The following is a 20,752-nucleotide window of genomic DNA, read 5'->3' as shown; positions in this document are numbered from 1 at the left end:
TGCAAATGGCGTGCGCACAGGGCTGTAGAGGAATTGTGGAGCATTTGCTCGAGTTCGGTGCCGACGTTCATTTGCAAAATAATGTGAGTGGAATGACCAGAAAATTCTAGTATAATTTACATTGAGATAAAACTGTTTATTGATAACTCCGTCAGGTCGGGTCATCGGCACTGCACGCGGCGTGCGCGGCCGACGCGGCGGATATTGTGGAGTTGCTGTTAGCACATGGCGCTGACCCCGCCTTAACTGATAAGGTACCTTGCCATTCTACTATTTCGGTACAATTCTTTTAGGTCTTGTACCTATATTTTTCTTGCTCAAGGCAAATCAAATGTAGTAAAATCACTTGGTCAAAACAGAGAATATTAGAATTAACACTTATCTAAGAGAGGCTTAGCACGCCAAACTAAAATATAACGCGATCTAAATAAAGTACAAAAAATGTTTTTAAGTTTTAGTTTATATTGTATTCTCTTCTAATTAAAAAATTTTATCGATTTGACAAAACAAAAACAGAACTAGGGGACACCCGGGTTTGAACCGGGGACCTCTCGATCTGCAGTCGAATGCTCTACCACTGAGCTATATCCCCGTGTGATGGCTTGCTTGAAACTTCTTATCAAAAACTAAACTTGAATGGAGTTACTATTTTCTTAGTACAAAAATAAAAAAATAAACAGATCGTACGGGAAGAAAGTGGATAAGGACAATCCAATTCTCAAAATATAAACCAACGTGTAAAAAATTTAACTGTTCCAGCTCAATTTTAACAAACAATAAAAATTTTAGTGGGAATCTTTTCAGAAAAGCTTTTGGAAATCAAAGGGGAAAGAAAATGTGAAGTACAAAATTTTTTTATTTCCATCATACTTCATACTTATGGATGGATGTTTGTTAGGGTTTGTAGTTTGTAGCCTAAACGGCTGAACGTATTTCCATGAAATTTGATATGGATGGAGGGGATAGTCTGGAAGAACACATAGGCTACTCGCTTTTGTTTTTTTTTAATTTCACGCGGACGGAGTCGCGGGCGAAAGCTAGTTCTTTTTATTTTTATAAGCGATTTTTAAAAGGATTCATCATTTTTTCATTCAACAAACAATAAATAAAAAAGTACTTCCCCACAAACATTGTTTTGCAATGGACATTCCTTAAATGTTACCAGGGCGACATATGAACATGAGAGCGGCTGTGTATTGCAAATCGCCAAGTGACGTCACTCAATTGTTTTGATACGTGAATGGCATACATACATTTTATTTATAACAATATTGTATCTCTCAATGATTTTATACTGCAGTAAATTCATATGAGTTAATAATTATGCCATATCATGAACGGAAGTTGAGTGTACACTGACAGGGTTGCCAATTCGATTCGAATTCTTCGAGTTCACGCGTATTCAGGTTTGAAATAAAACGCTGGTTTGCTGGCCGATGGGTTTATTATCGTTCACTTTGCGGCAGCCCTACAGAGGACCGGTTTGATGAAATTTGCATGAGGAGGCGTAGGCTGGGTTTATGCATTATTGACTAACGCACTTCCAGCCACAGCCTAACATGTTGATGTCTTGTTTGTTCCGCTTTTAGCAATATACAAGCGCAAAATAAGCAAAACGCTTATTGTGTAATTTGAATAACTACGAAATGTGAAAATGTTTTTGTCTAAATTTCATTTTATTATTCGCGAATAAGTTGTTTTTTTTTAACGGAAATGTAATACGTTACCTAAAACTCCAAAATTCATTTTATATTTTCATGAACCGTTTTAGAAGTTTAAAATGTATGAGCGGAACCTCGCTCTTACAAATTACGGTGACCTCATTACTGCGCCTGGGTAATTAATGATCTGACGGTTAAGCAACGTTTTATTGAAATGGAACCTATTCAGCTATGGTACCTTAGTACATTAGGTTATTAAATATATTATTTTTACGTTATTAATTAAGAAATAATTTAATTTTGTCTCAGCTGATAAGCTAATTACGGAGAATTTACTAAAATTGTTCAAAAAATAATAAAAACATTAGGGAAATTAGAAGCATTTATTTAACGTTGATCTTTTTGCTTGGAAATTACTTGGTACGTTCTAGGAAGGAACACTTCTGTCGCTTCTGTTTATTTATATTCATTAAAAATATATTAAAAACAGTACACCGGTACACCGGTAAAGGTAGGCCTAGAAAGAGATGAATGGATTGAAAACTTAAATGACGGAAGATAGATTAACCTGAGATAAGATAAAGACGGGGAGTTGATAATATTTAAAAACATTACAATTGCAGTGGTCGCAGTCACCGGTGAGTGTGGCAGGCGGCGCGGGAGGCGCGGCGGAGTCCCCGCCGGAGGGGTTCCGGCGTGCAGCGCGGGGCTCCTTCTCTGCTATCCTGGACCTCATCACTGCCACTGCTAACGTTGATATACATCAAGTAACTTCATTTTTTTGTAAGAGAAGGGTAAAAACGAGGGAACACCAAGGTTGTTCATCGACGCCCATGGACATCCGCAATCTAGAGGCACTGCAAATGTGTTTACGATCTTTGAGAAAGCGATAGACTCGGTTCTTGAAGCAACAAAAATGACGCCCAAATTTCAAGCAAATTTTGATTTTTTTTTATTTACTATTTCGGGTTAGTGAAAATTAAAATCTTTATCTATTTCTCACAAATTCAAATTAAGTTAACTCAGGACAAACCAACAGAGTCGTGGCCTTTACTATATTCATTGTAAAGTTTTCCTTTATCGTGTCAGGAACATTTCAATAAAGAAAATAACTTTGAGAAAGTCCTATGCAAACATCGAACACAAATTGCCTTTCACCCTGTATTTGAGTGACCCTCGATACTAAAAGGACGCAAATTAACGCTAGTTTCAATAGTTTAAGTATTTAACATTACGACATATAACATTTCATTGTATAGATTAAAATTATAGATTTGGATTACTGGAACATTTGTCAATACCGTTATCCATATACAAATCTGTTTGCGTAGTTCGTTAGTGGAGTGAACAGCTTGTTATAACACAAGTAAACATTCATTTAACTCGCATTGCGCTCGCCTTTTTAGACACAAATCCCTTTATTTGTGTCGACTGGCGAGGTAATCCCCAACTGTACTCTCCAGAGAGCGTTGAGCAATATTTAAGCCTTCATTCACGTTATATAATTAGTTATATTTGACACAAATTAAACAAATATAAGGTTATAAATTACTGCATTGAGTTCTAACATTATTCACACTAACAATTAAGGTTCTGTTGTTCCTGGTAGATAGTAACTGCTATTTACTAGATGTTTCCAACATGTTTAAGATTGGAATGAGAGATTGCATCTGGCCATCTCACCTGGTAACTTTGCAAAAATCATTTACTCGACGTTCTTACGGCGAACGAAGACATCGTGATGCAACCTACACATATCAACGTAGAAATTCAAAGAAACTGTGAAGTCAACCAACCCGCACTTGGCCAGCGTGGTTGACTTAGTCATCCCTAACTTTTAGGGTAGGCTCAAAGACCCTCGGTTGGGACGTATAATAAGCTAGTGATGATGATGACGATGATGATTATTTTATAAGAATTATTTTAGTCACAAAGTTTCTGCAACATTTATTGACATCGTTCTAAATTCTTGGTTAACTTGAATTATACGCTTACGCTTTCAGTTGGCAACTAAGCCGCGCTTGCAAGATTAACTTGTTATAAATGTATCGCGCTAAATTACCTGCGAAAAACGATTAAAATTTTAATAAGTCATGTATTTTAATCTTCTTTCATAAACGTATTAGCCTATTTTCAGCAAGCGTACAATAGTACGGTAGAGAGGAAATCGATGTTGGTAGCCGGATATTAGCAATACTATCGCATAGCGTACATATGTTGTGTGGTAATTATGAAGGAATATACAACAAACATCACTGTTCAAAATCGATTAACACGTTCATTGTCACAACCTCGATATCCATACTTTAATCGTAGAGGCAAAAAGTAAAAAAGTGTTTTAGAACTATAGGAGTAAAAATATATACATTATATCCTAGTAACTAAAATAATTAAAAATTATTATTTCATTCTTGTTACTTAAAAATACTTTCATGTTACAAGTAATAACAGCGAAACGCTGTGTAGCGAAAGCATGGCTAACTTTCAACAAGTTTGCTTCGAAGTTACAAAGTCTATCAACGTCGCTCCGTGTTACAAGAGTACAGTTTATCTTTCTTTCTTTAAGCGGAGATGTAAAATTAATAAAAACTTATAAAACCCAACTTATATTACGTTGTTATAAAAATATATTTAGCTTTTTTGATAAAGGGACGTTTTTTCACACCTTCCAATAGTATAGTTATAAAAATCATGCTTGCTAATTTATATTAAGAATTTCAGAGTAATTCTTTGTATCCAACTTTTCACTGCCCACATATTAACAATATCGTTGACAGTAACATTTATTATCAGTACAAAAGATTAAAAAGATTATAATGGCATATTTTTCATCAGGATCACTCCGAAGACTCCACATCATCTCGTGTTGACGAGAAATCCGGCGGTCATTCTCCCGCTCCTAGCGAAGGTATCGTATCAAGACAGACTATGAATCTTTATAAAACACTTTCGTTCCTAACTAGGACCAGAAAACTGATATGACATGTAATTTTACTATGTAGTTAAAGAACTGATGGACTATTTATTTCATAGAAAAGTTATGTTTGATTACATTATTTCTATAGGTACGGAAGGCGACGAAAGGTGATGGTCGGCCACAACTCTCCTCGATAGACTTGCACAACGCGGCTTCGCTGCTGACACACGCTTGGCTTTACCACCCACTGGTAACACTAATTGGATTTTAATTTAAAGATTTATAACAGATGAAATCGATCGCATTTAACTTGTAAACTGAATAAGTTCAGTGTGGACAATCACTTAAGTTAAACTTACTGCTACACGCAGCAGTTCTAAGTGTATTATACTCTCATACAGAAATCCACTCACGTCGTCTTATTTTAGGTTGCGCTCGCTACAGGGAGTTATGTTATCGTGCGGCCCAAGCGCACTTACCTGACGAGGTACCACCGCGGCCGTGTGAATGCGTGAACTGCACTTCACGGCGCAACTCCTGCGAACCCTGATATCAGCTAAAGATTCAGCCTTCACGACCAACGCCCTCGATATTACCATTACTTGAATAGATTCAACTTACAGGTTTCAAATAAGAATGTGTGATCACACATAATCTTATTTGAAATACTTTTTTTATGCTTTATATCTCTGGCAGTGCCATCTTACGATGGACATCTTAATTATATCCAAAAATACGTTTTAGTGCTTTGTGGTTGATTGGTGACCTTGCATAGGTTCTTTGATTCTACTGTAATTTTACATTTTGTCGTATACAAGCTTATTTATAAGATAATTCAATGTTTGATGTTTTAAATATGTAAGTATGCTTCTTTGATGTGCCATCTATAGTTAAAAGTATGGTACAACCTGACCAGAAATATAAAACGTCTCACCATATTGCGGACAAACATGGAATTAATTTCGGATAGGTGTTCTATATTTCTGTTCAGGTTGTATGTTTGATCTTTGGTCCGATTATTTTACAAAAACTAGTGATTGTCTTCGAAAACTCCCCATTTTTTTAGATAGGAAATTAAAAACATATGCAATTTTTATCATATTCTCTTCCTGGATCAAACTTTTGCAGTGCCTTACCTTTACGATATACAATATTCCTCTCGTGCACAAACCTAAACGCACAGCAACAATTATAGCATCCAAATTACATCAATTCTCCAATCCTGTACAAATATTTTTATTGTTATTTAAGATAAAAGTGTCAAATTAAAATTGTCTGTCCATTGGTATAAAATTTTAGACAATTATCTTAACAGCCTAGGTAAACGTATAAGTAGAAATAATTGTAAAATGAGACTTTACACAATTTATTAAGACCAATCGTTGCTACAGAAGAATTTATCGTAAAAACTTATCTAACCACTAATTATCGTTATATTTAAAATAATGTCAACGTAACTTACAAATGTATTGCTAGTCTATGGAACTTTTATTAATCTATGGTTAGACATTTTTAACTGTTTAGCTACAAATTTTATCGCTTAGAGCCTAATAAAACTAGATATATCTAGATTAAATTTAAGTATTTCTTTCCTATTTATAATATTTCATCTTTGTGCATCTTTGAATTTAATATTCATTTGGTAATATGTTACGTACGTCCCTGCGTACATTTGTAATGCTAAAACTATGTATAAATTATATTTATTACATAAGAGATCTTATTAATTTTATTTCTTATCCAACTTCAGTTAATTTATTTGTAGAATTAAACATAATAACCAACGTCTAATCTCATTATATTAATGAGAGAAAAATACTCAAAAATACCGTAAAATTATTAAAAAAAATACACCGACATTGACTAAACTAGTAATTAATATTTTTATAAATTAAAAAGACTAGATTAAGTTTTCGAGGACGGGGACGCGGGAGGCGACGCTTAAATTTAAATAAAACTTAAATTTATTAGTTACATTTATTTTAATGAACAAAAAGAAATCAAATGTGAACATTGTGATTGGATAGAGCATGCCGCAAAACTGTCGAATTCCAAGATGAAGTAGGAAAAGTAATTTATGATGCTCGAAGGACCAATATATTATTGTTTAACTTTACCTCACAGAATGCAATCAAAATTTTGGATTAACCTGACATGCGGCAAATATATCATATCCATCGTTATCCACAATTCAAAAAATATACGTAACTTGAACGTGCTTCTAGCACTCTCTTAATTTGTCATAAATGCAAATGCTTAAAACTATTTTGATGGACAAACTTGCAGAAGTCATAATCTCATTATCATTAATTTACAATTACATTGGGCATTTTATCAAGAACAGCTATGAGGTTTTTGCGGGTTAAGACTAAATCGAAGAAAATTAAAAATACAAATCAGTTCCTTTACAACACCCTAAATGAATATACCAAAACGTTTAAACATATTTTTGAAGTGTCTACATTACCAAACTAGTTCCAATAATCCTTTCATTTGAAATACATCTTTTGAGTTACGATTTTTTTTTGACTGGTAGCAAACCTATGGTTTAACTTCTGGACCAATGAATACACCGGTTAAGAAACCGGGCTACAATCGAGTGTTGAAGGTAGAAGCAAAATTAACGACTAAATTTGTCGGGATTTAGTTCACTAGTGTGCCGTAAAGGGAAAAACTAGAACGCCTATGTGTGTGTATCTTGCTAACTGTAATACGAATATAAAAAACTATCAAATAGTTGTTGAAATGACCGTCATAGCTTTAATTTTGTTATGGACTTTAGTAGAAAAAATGTACCTAATGTACGTAATAAAATACGTTTATAATTTTTAAAAATAGAATCGCAAGAAATCTTACACTATGTCATGTGGTTTAACCAAACTAGTCAAGGAACTATAATGATCGGTAAAATGAGGGTAGATATAAAAATAAATGTATTGTACAAATCTGAATCTTGCATACGTTTGATACAACTATAAATTTCAGTTTCCAAAGCCATTGAAACCGTCAATCATCCAAATAGAAAGAAAATCATCTAAAAGAAAAATCTATTATACTAACTTATATCTGGGCACGGTCTTATAAGATTTGAGATATTTCTCTTCCAAACATCTTTTGAATTCCTCGTCATCGCGTGCAAATTATAAAACTTCCAAAAAACACCAATAGTAAAGATCTCTTAAAAAACTCGCGCCCAGTAAAAATCATTTACAAACTCAATGATTAAGCGAATACAAAAACTATAATACAAATATTGATATGTCGGTTCTTTACAAGTTGCGCCTGTCAATGTCATTACCGCTAAAGTTAAAAAGTACAGATAGAAAATTAACATCGTACCGTGACAGGATTAAAGAGAACCGAAAACGTTGTAATCAAAAATACCATAGTGGTAGGGGGATGGTTAACTACGTCAGTGGTTAGCGCCGGTAGGGGTGGTAGGAGGGCGTGGAGGCCGCACCCCCCGACGATCCATGGTAGCTGCGCTTCGACGACCGCTGGTACCCGTCTCCGGAGCCGCCGGTATATTCATAGTCATCACCTATACCCACAATTTAACATTACACACGAAAACATTAAAATTATATAAAGCAATTGATTTAAAGCTTGTATAAGGGTAAAAAACTTACCGCACCACACGCCACTTCGTATAGCAAACATTTTTTATATTATCTATGATAGAACCTTTTTTAGAAACGCCAGCGCCGTGGAAGATTTTTTTAGTGCGTATAACTAAATAACTGACCGCCAACCTTCGCTAGTAGGAGAGGCATCTTAAGAACTAAATCTATTTTTTATCTTTACAGTCTAATTTTTCGATGGTACTTTTAACATTAGATGCGTATTAATCTAGCGTTCTCTTGATGTCTAAATTTCTGGTAATCTAAATATTATGATTTTGTCTAATATAAAAGGTTTTTGAAAAATATCTGTTATAAACGACATTTACAGGATCATAGATCCTCTTAAAATCTCGTCATTTCTGATATCTCTTCAAGTTAATGGTGAATATAACCTGTGAATATATCCAACATGCCGCCAATACAACATTGTTCAACTGCGCGTTACTTGCAGAAACAATTGGACTCAACATTGTTATCCAGATAACTGACTAATCATAATTGTGGAAAATCTACTTATTGTGATATGATGATGTTATTATAAAATGAATAAAAGTTAGAATGGAAATGTAATAAAATCTATATGAAATTGATGAAAAAACTATGAGCTATTACTCTATCAAGCGGATTACCTAACGATTACTACTTTTGAGGGTACTTTATAAAATATTTTAGAACCTGAGGCCGAGGCGGACATATCGGACACGTTACAGAACGACGGCTGCGGCGACACCATGCCGCAATACATTAACGGTACCTGCTGCAAAATCATTTTTAAAAATCTCACTTTATTCATTTCTATCTAGTAACTACAAAGTATTTACAACCTATCTACCTTATTGATGCCTAAACGTCTAGGATATATTTACCCTAGATTTATATTTCGTTATTATAGTAAAAAAATAGGTAAGAACACTAGATCCCATTAACTTTCCTTAGTGTAATCTAGAATTGCTGCAGTTACAAGTTTATATTCTATCTATATTGTGTAAAAGTAAATAAAATGAATAAAGCAAGTAAAATTCTTTTATGTATTTAACCTGTGGGGGCGCAGAGATGGCCTCGTTCATCTGGGGTATCTGTGCGTATTTTGGACTGCCGGCGTTGCTGCCTACACCATCACCCTCTAATGCAAGGATTGAAGTTATAAGCTTTGAATTAATTACTAAAGTGTTGACCTACAATTGACCTATCAACCTACACAAAGTTTATATTGAGCTATTAGTGATGCACTTTGGTCCTTTGAGCCAGATTTCACATATTGAACTTTCGATGCCGTCGACTCTTACCATTGTAGGTAGTCTTTGATCACTTGACACGCAGTGGATCATGTCTCCAGAATTAAATTGCGCCATACAAGCTTTTAACTTTACTACTACTTAATTCTGATGACGAAATTTCGAAAAAAGGCAAAATAGATCAAATGAAGGGAATCTAAATGAGAAAACATCTAAAGGAACAGGTGATAATTCCTAGAAAGTAGTATTTGAATATTGCATCCTCTGTTCATTGTATGGACTTTATCAAGCTAAATTAATAGGTAGGTATTCGTAGCAACATTAAATTGTTATAATCTTTAACCCGACAAGATAATTTGGCATTAACTATTTTTCTAATAAAAAGCGTTGTTCAACAGAAACTTTACATGTTGTTACGAAAGCCACTTTAATATGAGGAAAATATAGTTAGTAAATAGTGGCAACACTTTACCAAGGGGTGTATATCACATGCAAGTTGGGAGTGAATAGTGTTAAAATGTATTGTGCAGAGTGAACATAATAATTGGAAACGGCTTGGTTTCTTTGTAATTATTTGGTAAGACTATTATTTGGGATTCTTGATATGGAATGTGTACTTTATGTATGCGAACTTATAAAAACAAAAATTATGATATCCAGTTAGAAGTAAAATTAATTATCCTAAGGGGGAGGATGGGGATAGGCGAACATTAAAAAGCCAGTTATATTTTGAAACTTTGATTTCTTTTAATTACCTACGTTTTATCATGTCCTTATAGTAGATATATATTTCATCATAAGATATCTCAAATATTTGCAGTGGTAATATTAATATTTTAATTAATCAACCAGTAGTATTACTTAAACCTTTAAAATAGAAGAAGCTTAATAATAGGAAACTACTACAAAACTGTTTTATTTTTTTTTTCATTACAATTACAAACTACATACTTAATGTTATCTGTTATAAACTAACACTAATATATACCCAAAATACCTAATATGAATAATGCATAATTTCTACTTCGAAAAACCTTAGTGTTCTGTGATAGCACTTTTAAATTATTACATCGAATACTCTTTGCGTACAAGCTTCTCGTCTTAATATTTTATTAGTGCTCCGGTTAAAATTAATAATTAAAACCGTAATTAACTAATTATCATTAGGTAATCGTAAAAAAAGAATCAACAAGGACGTCCGAGTAAGTCTATCATAATTTTCCTTTTTATATAACGAACATAAAGTAAAAAGGGGCGTGGCCGCGCCGGCTGGAGGCGTGCCGCGGTCGTGCGCGGTCGTGCGCGTTCGGGAGCGTTCGGGCGCCGTCGGGCGCGGGGCTCGGCAGCCGGCGCGGCGGCGCGCCCGCGCTACGCACTCATTAGGGCTAAGTATAGTAGTTACACATTACAAGATTACAACAAATCTAGATAATAGTCTTACAATCGTATTATACTTAGTTTGTGGCTCGGTCGCGGTCGCCGCTTCCAATTAATTACATTTTAGGAAATTAATACAAGTCTGTTATAAATATATAGCCCACTAGCGGGCGTAAAGTAAAACTTATATACTGTCGTAAATAACCATTATGTTAAATATTGTACATCAGTCGATAGTTCACCTAATCAATTTTGTAATCTAATCGATCGAGAATTATGTACTTTAATCCACTATAATGAAAAAAATATAGTTTAAAAATAATCAACATCAAAATTTTAATTAAAACAGAAATAAATAACAACTTGCCCTAGTTTTAATGTTATCATTAATCGTACAGCCGTGCAATTTTAATTTACGATATAGTCTGCTCAATAATTACATTAATATTATAAATAGCTCTAGTATAAATATGAGGATTTATATTAATAATACCTGCATTGTTTTAAAATAACTTTAGAATCACTAGAGTAGAGTAGAGTAGGGTCGGGTCGAGTGGCGGCTGCAGTGGCGGCTGCAGCGTCGGCCGCGGCAGTGTAAATGCGGTCGCGTTCCGAGTGCGATGCGACACAACTTAAACTTCTGCTAACCTAACGTTAACACTAGGGGGCTCGTATAATATAATTAGTCAATTACGATTATAAGTAAGTATATTTAATGTATAACGCGCACGCCGGACTCCGCGCGTGTGCCATATCAAATACCAAAATACACTTTTACACAAAAAACATGTCGCTACTGAATAAACATACACATATAAAAACCGCGTACACTATATAATGCGATACAAACAAGAGTCGAAAGGTTAACTACACAACAGTACTACTGTTAAGCCATGATTAAAATATTATTCCATAAACATTATATTATATTAAGAATACAGTATGTGTATATCTTATGTCGCACGTTACGGGCGTAACGTCAAATGCAGAGGATGCAAGGCGAGGGCGGGGCGAGGCGGGGCGCGGGCGGGCCGGGCGCGTTCGCCGCACATTTGACAGACAGCCTCTAACGAGTCTTACCGTATTTGTATTTTGCTAACTATTTTAATTAATAAATTCTTCCAATATTTTATGCTTTTCTCCTATATAATAATAAAAAACCCATATAAATAGTCTCAATCGATTTTTTTTCACAATAATTTGCACTAAGTTTAATGTTTGAGTAAATCTAAAATTTCTAATACATATACTTTATTTTAAATAAATTATATTCTTTATGTTTACTTAGAAGATTGCCACGATGGTTCATTACAAACTAAGTTCTTAAAATTGTTCCGAAGTTTCGCGAGTGAGGGGCTTCGGCCCGTGTCTAACCACCTTACTGCTAATTCAATATCACTGAAAATAACATAATATAAATCATCTCTATATTCACTTAACTTTTTGTAAGGCATCGTTTCCTAATATTAAACGGTCACGAGCGGCGTCGTGCCGCGGTCGGTGGTTGTACATTAACCTACGGCGAGGAAATTATAACCCAAAGAGATGGAAACGATACAGAGCGAAGAGAACGCGGGGCGTGGCCGCGGCGAGCTGCGCGCTGCAGGGCGCTGCAGGGCGCGGCCGGCGAGGAATGAATCGACACGAAATAAACCTAACTAAAATAGGAACGAACAGATTAAGTTAAATAAAAATAAAGCGGAACAAAGCGGGAGTAACTACATACGTAACCTAGAGGTCGGTTTTGCACCGACGTTTATCTTTAATATTATTTCAATTATTCGTTATATAAGGTACAAGTTACAATTTGCTACATAACATTCTCGTCTCAGTCGTTTTAGTAATTAATATACAGAGCTATCAGAAATGTATCAATATCCGCGTTATCTATGAACATCACATCGTAAAGGCATTTTAGTTATTTCCTCACTATTATTTTAGCTTTAATTTGGGCAGCCGCACCCGCCGCGTCGGTGCGCGTCGCTTACAATCTGCTTATTCACCTCACGTAGTTAAATTATACTTTACTTATGGTGCGATCTTACATAACCCTATTCTATACGATCAAATTATGCACTTGCAATGTAATCATCAACAATTCTATTTTAAAAAACGTTTATAACAAACCTTATCGAGCGCCCGCGGGCGCGCCTAGACGTTTTCACGTAAACTCTAAGATAATTACAACAAATAACGCGCGGCCGTCGCCGGGGCACGCCCGATCTCTCTCCCGCTAATAATTACTTAGCTTATCACTAAAATTTTAATCAGTCGATCGGTCAAATGATTGAGCGATATAGTACAGTAAAGGACTAACATTAAATTTAATCTAACAATGTTATTTAAATTATAATTCACTTTGCTGCGGGAGAAGAGGGCGCGCGCCGGCGCCGGCCGGAGCCACGAGGCCTCTGCGCCGACAGCTCGGAAGCTCTATACAGTTTACAACATATTTGGCAATCCGCATAAATTAAAAACTTTAAAACTATGTGACGAGAGAATCGATTAAAATTATGCTTTACACACAAGTAAGTATATGTACAGGCGACCGCGCGGGGGTGCGGCGGCGTCTCCGCAATATAACCTAAGTCATTGAGCGTAGTCACTTAACACTTACCGTTTGCTCATATTATTATTTGCCTGGTTAGTTTATAATTATTTTTAAAAATCAATTATCGACTTAAAAACACTGCAATACAAAACTAAAAAATCCATAGACGAAAAATTAAAATTACGAATATTTATTTATACAGAATTGCTCCCTTTTTAGAAATTAAAAAATTACGGTAAAAATATTATATAAAAATCACGTTCAGTCATACTATGTTTTGTTTAAATATTAACACATAATTATTCTCATTACATCGCTACGATTTTTCCTAAGTCTAGTGGGTGGTAAATAACCAAAATTCTAATATTAAACATACATATCGATATATATACCAAATATTTATACAAGTCATTAGCTTAAGTTAACTTGTTTTAGGTCATTTTTCCTAAATTGGCTTTTTAAACAGTTACTGTCAAATGTGCGCGGAAGCGTGAGACAAGAGCGCTTCGGACGCGCTCCGTCGCGGCGGCCGCCCGCCGGCCCGGCCGGACCTCACTTAAATATTATTAAAAGAAATCATCAAACTTCCAAAGAACAAACAAATTCAAGATTAGGTAAGAGTAAAAATATAAAAGGGTTAAGAGCCCACATCCAAAAAGTAGTAATAAGAAAAGACAATACGATCATCAGGATCAAAAGAGAGGGGGCCGCGAGAACTTGGGGAAGAATATCAGACAACGCAAAGTCGCTCAGCCCACGAGAGAAACATAATGTGAACACATCGATTGACTCCTATCGCCGAGGCCTATCATTAACCGGTTAGTTGACGCGAGTTTCATCTTAAAACTTATTTTTAAATATATTTTAAAATATTCATTAAAAACAACACCTTACTTTACGCGTGTGGGTTTGTGTTAATGTAGTTATAGGGCGCTTATTTTTCTTCAATACATACTATATAATATTAACTTATTAAAATGCAATTTTAACTCTAAGAATTATACATTTCTCTATATTGCATTGTATAAAACCCTCTTATATTTTGAAATATGCTTAGATAAACATGATAATATTAATGTTGTTTTTATGTATGTTGATAATATACTTGTATATAATTTGTATAGATTTTGGAGGATCGAGTACATCAACTAACATCGGTCTTGTCAATATTCCATATGCAGGTCAGTTAGCGTGGTCTTCCAGGACCACATTCATCGAACACTCGCCATTCGTTAAACACTATGCCGCGAATTTTATAATTAACGTCAAAAAAAAAGTGTTGAAACCGATTGGTATTAAGTCTATAGTTGCCTGCAGAATTTACTAGGCGTAGCTTTAGAATCTATAGAAAAACTAAGTAAGTAAGTGGTATATTTTGGAACTCGAAAATTTGCTACTTGGTAAAGCTACGCCATTGCAACTAACCTTTATTTTGCAATAATAATCAACACTTTCCTATTACTAAAACACTTGTATGTGCATATCTTTACATTTTAACCTGAATCAATATGAGTCATATCACGTTATATTGAATGTTGTACCACGTGATATCGTACTAGAGTAGTCGTGTATCACGTAATAACAGAACACATATCACGAAATATGTCTTGTATCACGTAATACTAGGGTATTTTCGCGTGATAGCAGACTATGTTAATGTACTGGAGTCAATCAGATTTTTATTATTTTTATTATTGAAACTGGATATCTGGAGATATATTAGAAGTGTTGATGATAAAAGCACGATTACCCGATGGGCCTGGGGCGCCATGAAAGTATTATTATTGTTGCTAGTTCAATCAGTTTCAACGATTAGCGACCGACAATAGTCGCAGGTCGTCAGTCGCGGACATTGGGTGTGCGGCATAGCTAACGATTCCTCCACGTGACTACCGACACGTAACGAGACACAAATAGTGTGGAATTCTGAGCGCACAGGGGAGCGGACATCGAGGCCGGGAACGGGAGCACCGGTCGGGGCAACATTAAGGGGTTGCTCATCGCGGGGCGCACGTCCGCGGGTCTGTATGCCTGTCGGGGCGCGGTCGCGGGTCTGTATAGTTGTAGCTGTTGTCCAGTGGTGGTGTTTGTGTCATCAGTGTCGACGTGTGTGTCGACACGCGTGTCGGTGTCGGCGGCGAGTGCCGGTGCGAGTGGCGATTACGCGGCGTTCCACTCCTTGTTAAAGTCCTGCGCGGCGAAGTGTTTGGGCGCGTGGTGCGGCACGGCGTGCACACCTGGCGGCTGCGCGCCGCCCGCCGCGCCGTGGTACTCGCCGCCGTACGTCCGCGACCCGCCGTACGAAGACCCCTGACGTTACCCCACCCGGCTCATTAGTACGCCCCACAATATTACAATATTTCGATAACAACATCTGCTGTTGTCCGAATTATACTAGTGATGGAATATTTAAAGACAATAAAATATATTGCATGTACTTGTGTAAAGTAAACATTAAATTCTTTGAACAACAGCAATGTTTTCATTTATCGAAATTATGATTGCGTTCATTTGGGAACGCGTGTCGACGAGCCGGCCGAAGCCTCGAGGTGACCACGCGATCGTCAGAGGCTACGTTATAGGCGAGAATGACTAACTGACTACGGGTAAGCTTAACAGGGTAAACTAAAACACTAGGGGATTATGGTCTACATTTATGGATGGATATTAAGTATAAAATGAACGGGTCTGAATGCTGAATGCACAAGCTCTGCAGCGTGGAGCGGCCGCTGAGATAACGTAGCCTCGGGCGAGGCTCGCTGTTACAATGAAGTGCGCGGCCGAGGCTCCGGCGTCGGCGCGTTTGCGGACGTCATGAGGGATCGAAATGAGGCCACGCTTTGTATGTCAATATGCATTTAATATGTCATAATAATAATGTTATCGTAATAGAAGGCCGCATTCGACGATGCCCCATGATGTTTTAACACAGTTTTGCTCCTAAGCATAATATGATCTCTCGTTACATTCGACAGAATTATGAATTTCGTCTGAACACTTAAAGTACAGCTCTCTTAACATTATTTATTTTTTATCGTTAACATTAACTATTAATGAACCTGTAACAATACGAGAAAAATCCAAATTTTACTAATTTGTACTTTAAATGCCAATTTACATGTGTTGAGATGATACAAGGCGATTGAATCATCTCGCACGGCTACAAAAATAAAATGCAATATGAATATTGTGAACTAAATGTAAGCTTAACAACTAGAGCGGTGCGATGCCTTTTAGGTAGAGCCGCGCGACCGTCGCGATAACCGAACCGTCCATAGTGAGAAATCCCCAGAGTTTCGCGACATGCCCTCATCCGAACCCTTATCTCTAATTGTCTTTCTGGAGGAGCCACTCTTGTGGACCCTGATCGACCAACTGGAAAAGAAGAATTACAAGACATCAAGTCCCACTCGCCACAATGCACCTGTCTCAGGCAGTTATGTAAGTAGCGCAGCGCGTGAACAATGGACCGGGCGAAAGCAATGTAATTAACCCCAAGGGCGGGATGATGGCTCGGGCAAGGGAGGTAGGTAAGGTGGGCGGGGGAGGCGGGGGAGGCGGGGGAGGCGGCGATGAGAGACCTTCAGCGAAAGTTGACAAGTTTGTTAATCTTCTTGATTTTTCACTATGGATAGCGGTGCGGTGAGCTATTGCCTCGAGAGTGCCGGCTCGCGGTCGCATTAGCGGGGGACTTAGCGAATACCGTTCGCATTACGAACCGCAGCATAGCTGGTAAAATCAAAAAGACATCGCACGTTTTATCTCGCCACTGAAAGCATGCAGATGACGATGTCTTCGATATCGAAAGCGTTTCATAGTATCTCAAACGGCACACGTTAGCACTAGTCAAGAGGAGAGGGAGGAGAGGGGGGTAGCATAAGGGCTCTATTTCATATCATGCTGTATTTGGACTGCAATGTTTGTTTGCATTTCGCTGAATTTCACTCTCACCGGTGGTTAAGTCGCGCAAACATTCGTGAATCGCAAACAAACTCAGTAAGTACAACCAAATTGAATGTTGCAACTAACATCGTCTCACTGAACACCGCATATAATTGTAAATTAAAATGTGGAGGGGATAGATCTGTCTTCCATGCGTTCTCACATACTACCACGCCAAACTATTGTATGAAGGATGCGGGTGAAAATCAAAGATAAAGCAGGGAAAATGGGACATATAGGAGATAGGAGCAAGCCCCGGGGTCTCAAGCAAAAACATAATACAAACTATGTCAACTTGGCTGTACTTTAATTAATGTACAAAACGTTTCAAAGCGTCTTGAACATAAATAATATAAAACTATATCTTGGATAAAGTAACTACTTAAGATGGAAAAAAAAAATAAGAAACGCTAAAATATCATTTCAATTTTGACTTTATCCAGGACATAGTTGATTCACCAATATTTCAAGTTTATTACAGATTAGATTCTGATATTTTTTTCTGCAACTTATATAGGACACAGCAGTAAAATACCGCTATTTCATGCGTGCTTGTGTGCAAACTAAATTTATTTACAATTTTTGCACATATAGTGCAGCAAAGGCTACTATTCTGATATGATTTGTGAAAAAAAAAGTTCAGTTAATATGAATGTTCATTATTAGTTTATGGATATTAAAATAAATTAAACCTAGTTAGTTATTACATGATCTAGGAGGTATTTGTTAACATTGCAATGGAAAGTGAAATTCAACGAAAAACAAACAAATGATGAAAGTTGGCCCTATTTTAATTATCAATTCCTTTTTAAAAAGTTAGGGCACAATGATTTATCAAATTATAAGAAAAAAGTTCTATTTGAACAAAAAATTATGAAAATTGAACCTAGCCTAACCATTTGAGAATACTTGAAAAAATCATTACCACATTTTGACATAAATTCTAGAATAGTATGCAAGGATTTAAGATATTCTACTTAAAAAATGTAGTTATTTGCCAACTATTATTGCAAATAAATCCCTAATTTCGACATCAAGATTAGACGAAAACTTCCGAAATTGACAAAAAGGAGATGAAAAAAAAAAATCAAACAAATTTATTGCGATTTAGGAAGGGTTTGAACGATATAGGAAACCGTTTCGATATCAAAGACTATGAATGAATATTTTGTACTTGTAATTTTTTCTTTTAAAAAAATACGTTTTTTTTTTTTCAAAAGCAAAAATTTTTTACAAATACAAGATGTATTAATAAAATTGGATTTCCCTATTAAAAGCATGATATGTTAGCTGTATAACATGTATTAGTGCTATTGAAAGCAAAATGCAATTTTAGTAAATTCAAACTTCTGTGAATGCAATAAAAAACCAACACCGTGTTAAAATATGATGTGCAAATATTATTTTCTTGACCCCATGCTGAGTTCGCGAAATCTAATACTAAACGTGGGTTTCCATTACTTATATCTTTTAAAAATATCGCGAATTAAAAAACATTATTTCATACAGTTTTAGTAGTAGAAGCCCACGTTTAAAAACATAGTCAAAAGTTTAGTGTTAAATACACTAAACCTTTAATCACCCAAACAAGTTAATTGTTAATCTTATAATATTGTTCTCATTATCTTTTTTAATTAACTTCAAATGAAAACAATACATAAAATTTGTCAATTTCTAGCAAATATACAACCAAATTAAGCAATATCATTTTTCTAAAATAGTACAATTTGTGAAATTTAAAAAATGTTATTGCTACAATTATTTGTATGAGAAAAACATTATTGCATCACATCTGGATATTACATGAAAAGTAAATCACTTTTCTCTTATACAATAATAAAATTGAGTTAAATTTAATGTGTCATTAATAAAATACTATGCACGCATTATCCAGATAAGACTGTATATACTAGAGGAAATCTTACAAATGCGTCCGTTGGCGACCATTTTGCGATAAATTAACTTTTTAATACAAATATTTAACTTTCCTTTAAAAAAACAAATGCAACGAACAACCGCCATTTTAATCGCTTTAGACATCACAAAATGGCCGTCACGTCGCCATCTTGTTTATAATACGTACTTTATTTGTCAATGAATGCGGGTACATACCTGGTCCTGCTGGTACGCGGGCGGGTACTGCTGGTACGTGGAGTATTCGGAGGAGGACTTGTTGAGCGCGGCGGAGGAGAGCGCGCCGGTGAGCGCGGGCGCCGCGCCGCCGCCGCCGCCGCCCGCGCCGCGCCCGTACATCTCCCCGCTCTCCGACAGCGGCACGTACGACCCTGCGGCGTTAACACATACATACAGACTCTGCTTTTATCTACACTATTACAATAAAGCGAAAACACACACTTTGTTGGCTAAGATGCCAGCAATTACATCACGTTTTAGGCTATATATTTTCACGCCATTAAACTTAGGGGGTAAATATTTTGAATAAAAACCCCTAATGTGGGAAAGAGACCATAAGTTGCTGCCAACATCAAGGAAGCAAGATTGTCAATGTTTGTCATGTCATGTCATTTTGACATTTGCTATTGATAATTTGACAAATGTAAACAATAAAAAAAAGACACGTACAAGTCCAGAATGCTCGATTTAACCTCAAAAAAAAACGCACTTTTCATAAAATACTGCACGCTCATACCGAGCCGGTCACCCTTACTTAAGAAAATTTTGGTAACCGATCCGTAACTCTTGTAAATATTAGGAGTGTCAATAATAAAGTCAGATAAAATTTATACAGACGCTGTACTTTTTTTTAAAAGAAAAATCAAAATAAAACAATAGTTTGTCCTAGATTATTCTAGAATAACTTGTTGCAAACCCCATGAACTCAACAATCCACAGGAAGAGAGAGCATTATTAAGTCTGCAATACTTTACCACAAACATCTGAACGTACCGACAACAAATGTAGTTGAGGGCACTGCCTGGATGTGGACACACACATATTTAAAAAAAAATAGTTCACCAAATTCTATCGCTATTAGTATTATTACACGTGAAATGTGAAGTTAATGTATGAAAAAGTGATTTAGTAAAAACACATTAATCTCACGATTAAAAGTATGACTTTTGTTCTGAAAAATGCATAATTTTGTAATTATTACCAACAACGTATCGCCAACTTTTAGACTATTAAACCAGAAAACATTTTCGTAACTAAAAAATCCGCAAACTACAAAAGATAACTAACAAACTACAATTCGTTTGATAACCGCAAACATAAAACCGCGAATACATATCTAAAATGAATGGCCGAATATAAAGATCGTCACTTTTTTATTATAGTTTTTACGTCGAGTGAGGTATGGGTTATGTGGTTAGGTGACAGTGGACTCACCGGAGCCGGTTGAGTTGGAGTTCTGCGGCATGTTCCAAGTGGTCCACGAGCCGCCGGCCGACGCGCCCGCCGGCGCTGAACTGTAGTTCGCTGCACAC

The 20,752-nt window shown here is 36.1% G+C and overlaps 2 protein-coding genes and 1 non-coding gene across 8 annotated transcripts in view; 1 reads left to right on the top strand and 2 right to left on the bottom strand.

Moving 5' to 3' along the window:
• LOC106111587 (ankyrin repeat domain-containing protein 65-like) lies at positions 1–7,292 on the top strand. Its single transcript, XM_013293717.1, has 6 exons — positions 1–83; positions 156–254; positions 2,285–2,428; positions 4,497–4,569; positions 4,727–4,828; positions 5,007–7,292. Exons 1-5 carry the CDS (start codon positions 6–8, stop codon positions 4,747–4,749), a joined length of 417 nt encoding a protein of 138 aa, XP_013149171.1. The 5' UTR covers positions 1–5; the 3' UTR covers positions 4,750–4,828; positions 5,007–7,292.
• Positions 521–592, bottom strand: Trnac-gca. The gene has a single exon. It is a non-coding gene; the product is annotated as a tRNA-Cys (tRNA).
• The window catches only part of LOC106111586 (heterogeneous nuclear ribonucleoprotein 27C), a 26,378-nt gene continuing 12,162 nt past the window's right edge, over positions 6,537–20,752 (bottom strand). Inside the window, exons 7-12 of one of the 6 annotated variants that reach the window (XM_013293710.1) lie at positions 20,655–20,744; positions 19,419–19,591; positions 15,602–15,674; positions 9,239–9,324; positions 8,877–8,958; positions 6,537–8,119 (exon numbers count right to left, since the gene is read on the bottom strand). In XM_013293710.1, the coding sequence (XP_013149164.1) occupies positions 7,998–8,119; positions 8,877–8,958; positions 9,239–9,324; positions 15,602–15,674; positions 19,419–19,591; positions 20,655–20,744 (626 nt within the window). In that variant the 3' untranslated portion in view covers positions 6,537–7,997. Of the gene's footprint in view, positions 8,120–8,876; positions 8,959–9,238; positions 9,325–15,601; positions 15,675–15,864; positions 16,740–19,418; positions 19,592–20,654; positions 20,745–20,752 lie in introns of those variants that run through there. The other 5 variants (XM_013293712.1, XM_013293713.1, XM_013293714.1 and 2 more) reach the window with 5 other exon arrangements.

The sequence above is a fragment of the Papilio polytes genome, unplaced genomic scaffold (genome assembly GCF_000836215.1).
Source record: "Papilio polytes unplaced genomic scaffold, Ppol_1.0 DF824158.1, whole genome shotgun sequence".
Taxonomy (NCBI): domain Eukaryota; kingdom Metazoa; phylum Arthropoda; class Insecta; order Lepidoptera; family Papilionidae; genus Papilio; species Papilio polytes.
Note: the sequence above shows the minus strand (reverse complement) of the source record. Positions and strands in the feature narration are given on the sequence as shown.

Bases quoted from the DNA above. Each gene is read 5' to 3' on its own strand.
- LOC106111587 (XM_013293717.1), top strand. From the start codon at position 6: ATGGCGTGCGCACAGGGCTGTAGAGGAATTGTGGAGCATTTGCTCGAG. The intron at 2,429-4,496 runs GTAACTTCATTT...ATTTTTCATCAG, and splicing joins CTAACGTTGATATACATCAA to GATCACTCCGAAGACTCCAC. The intron at 4,570-4,726 runs GTATCGTATCAA...TTATTTCTATAG, and splicing joins TTCTCCCGCTCCTAGCGAAG to GTACGGAAGGCGACGAAAGG.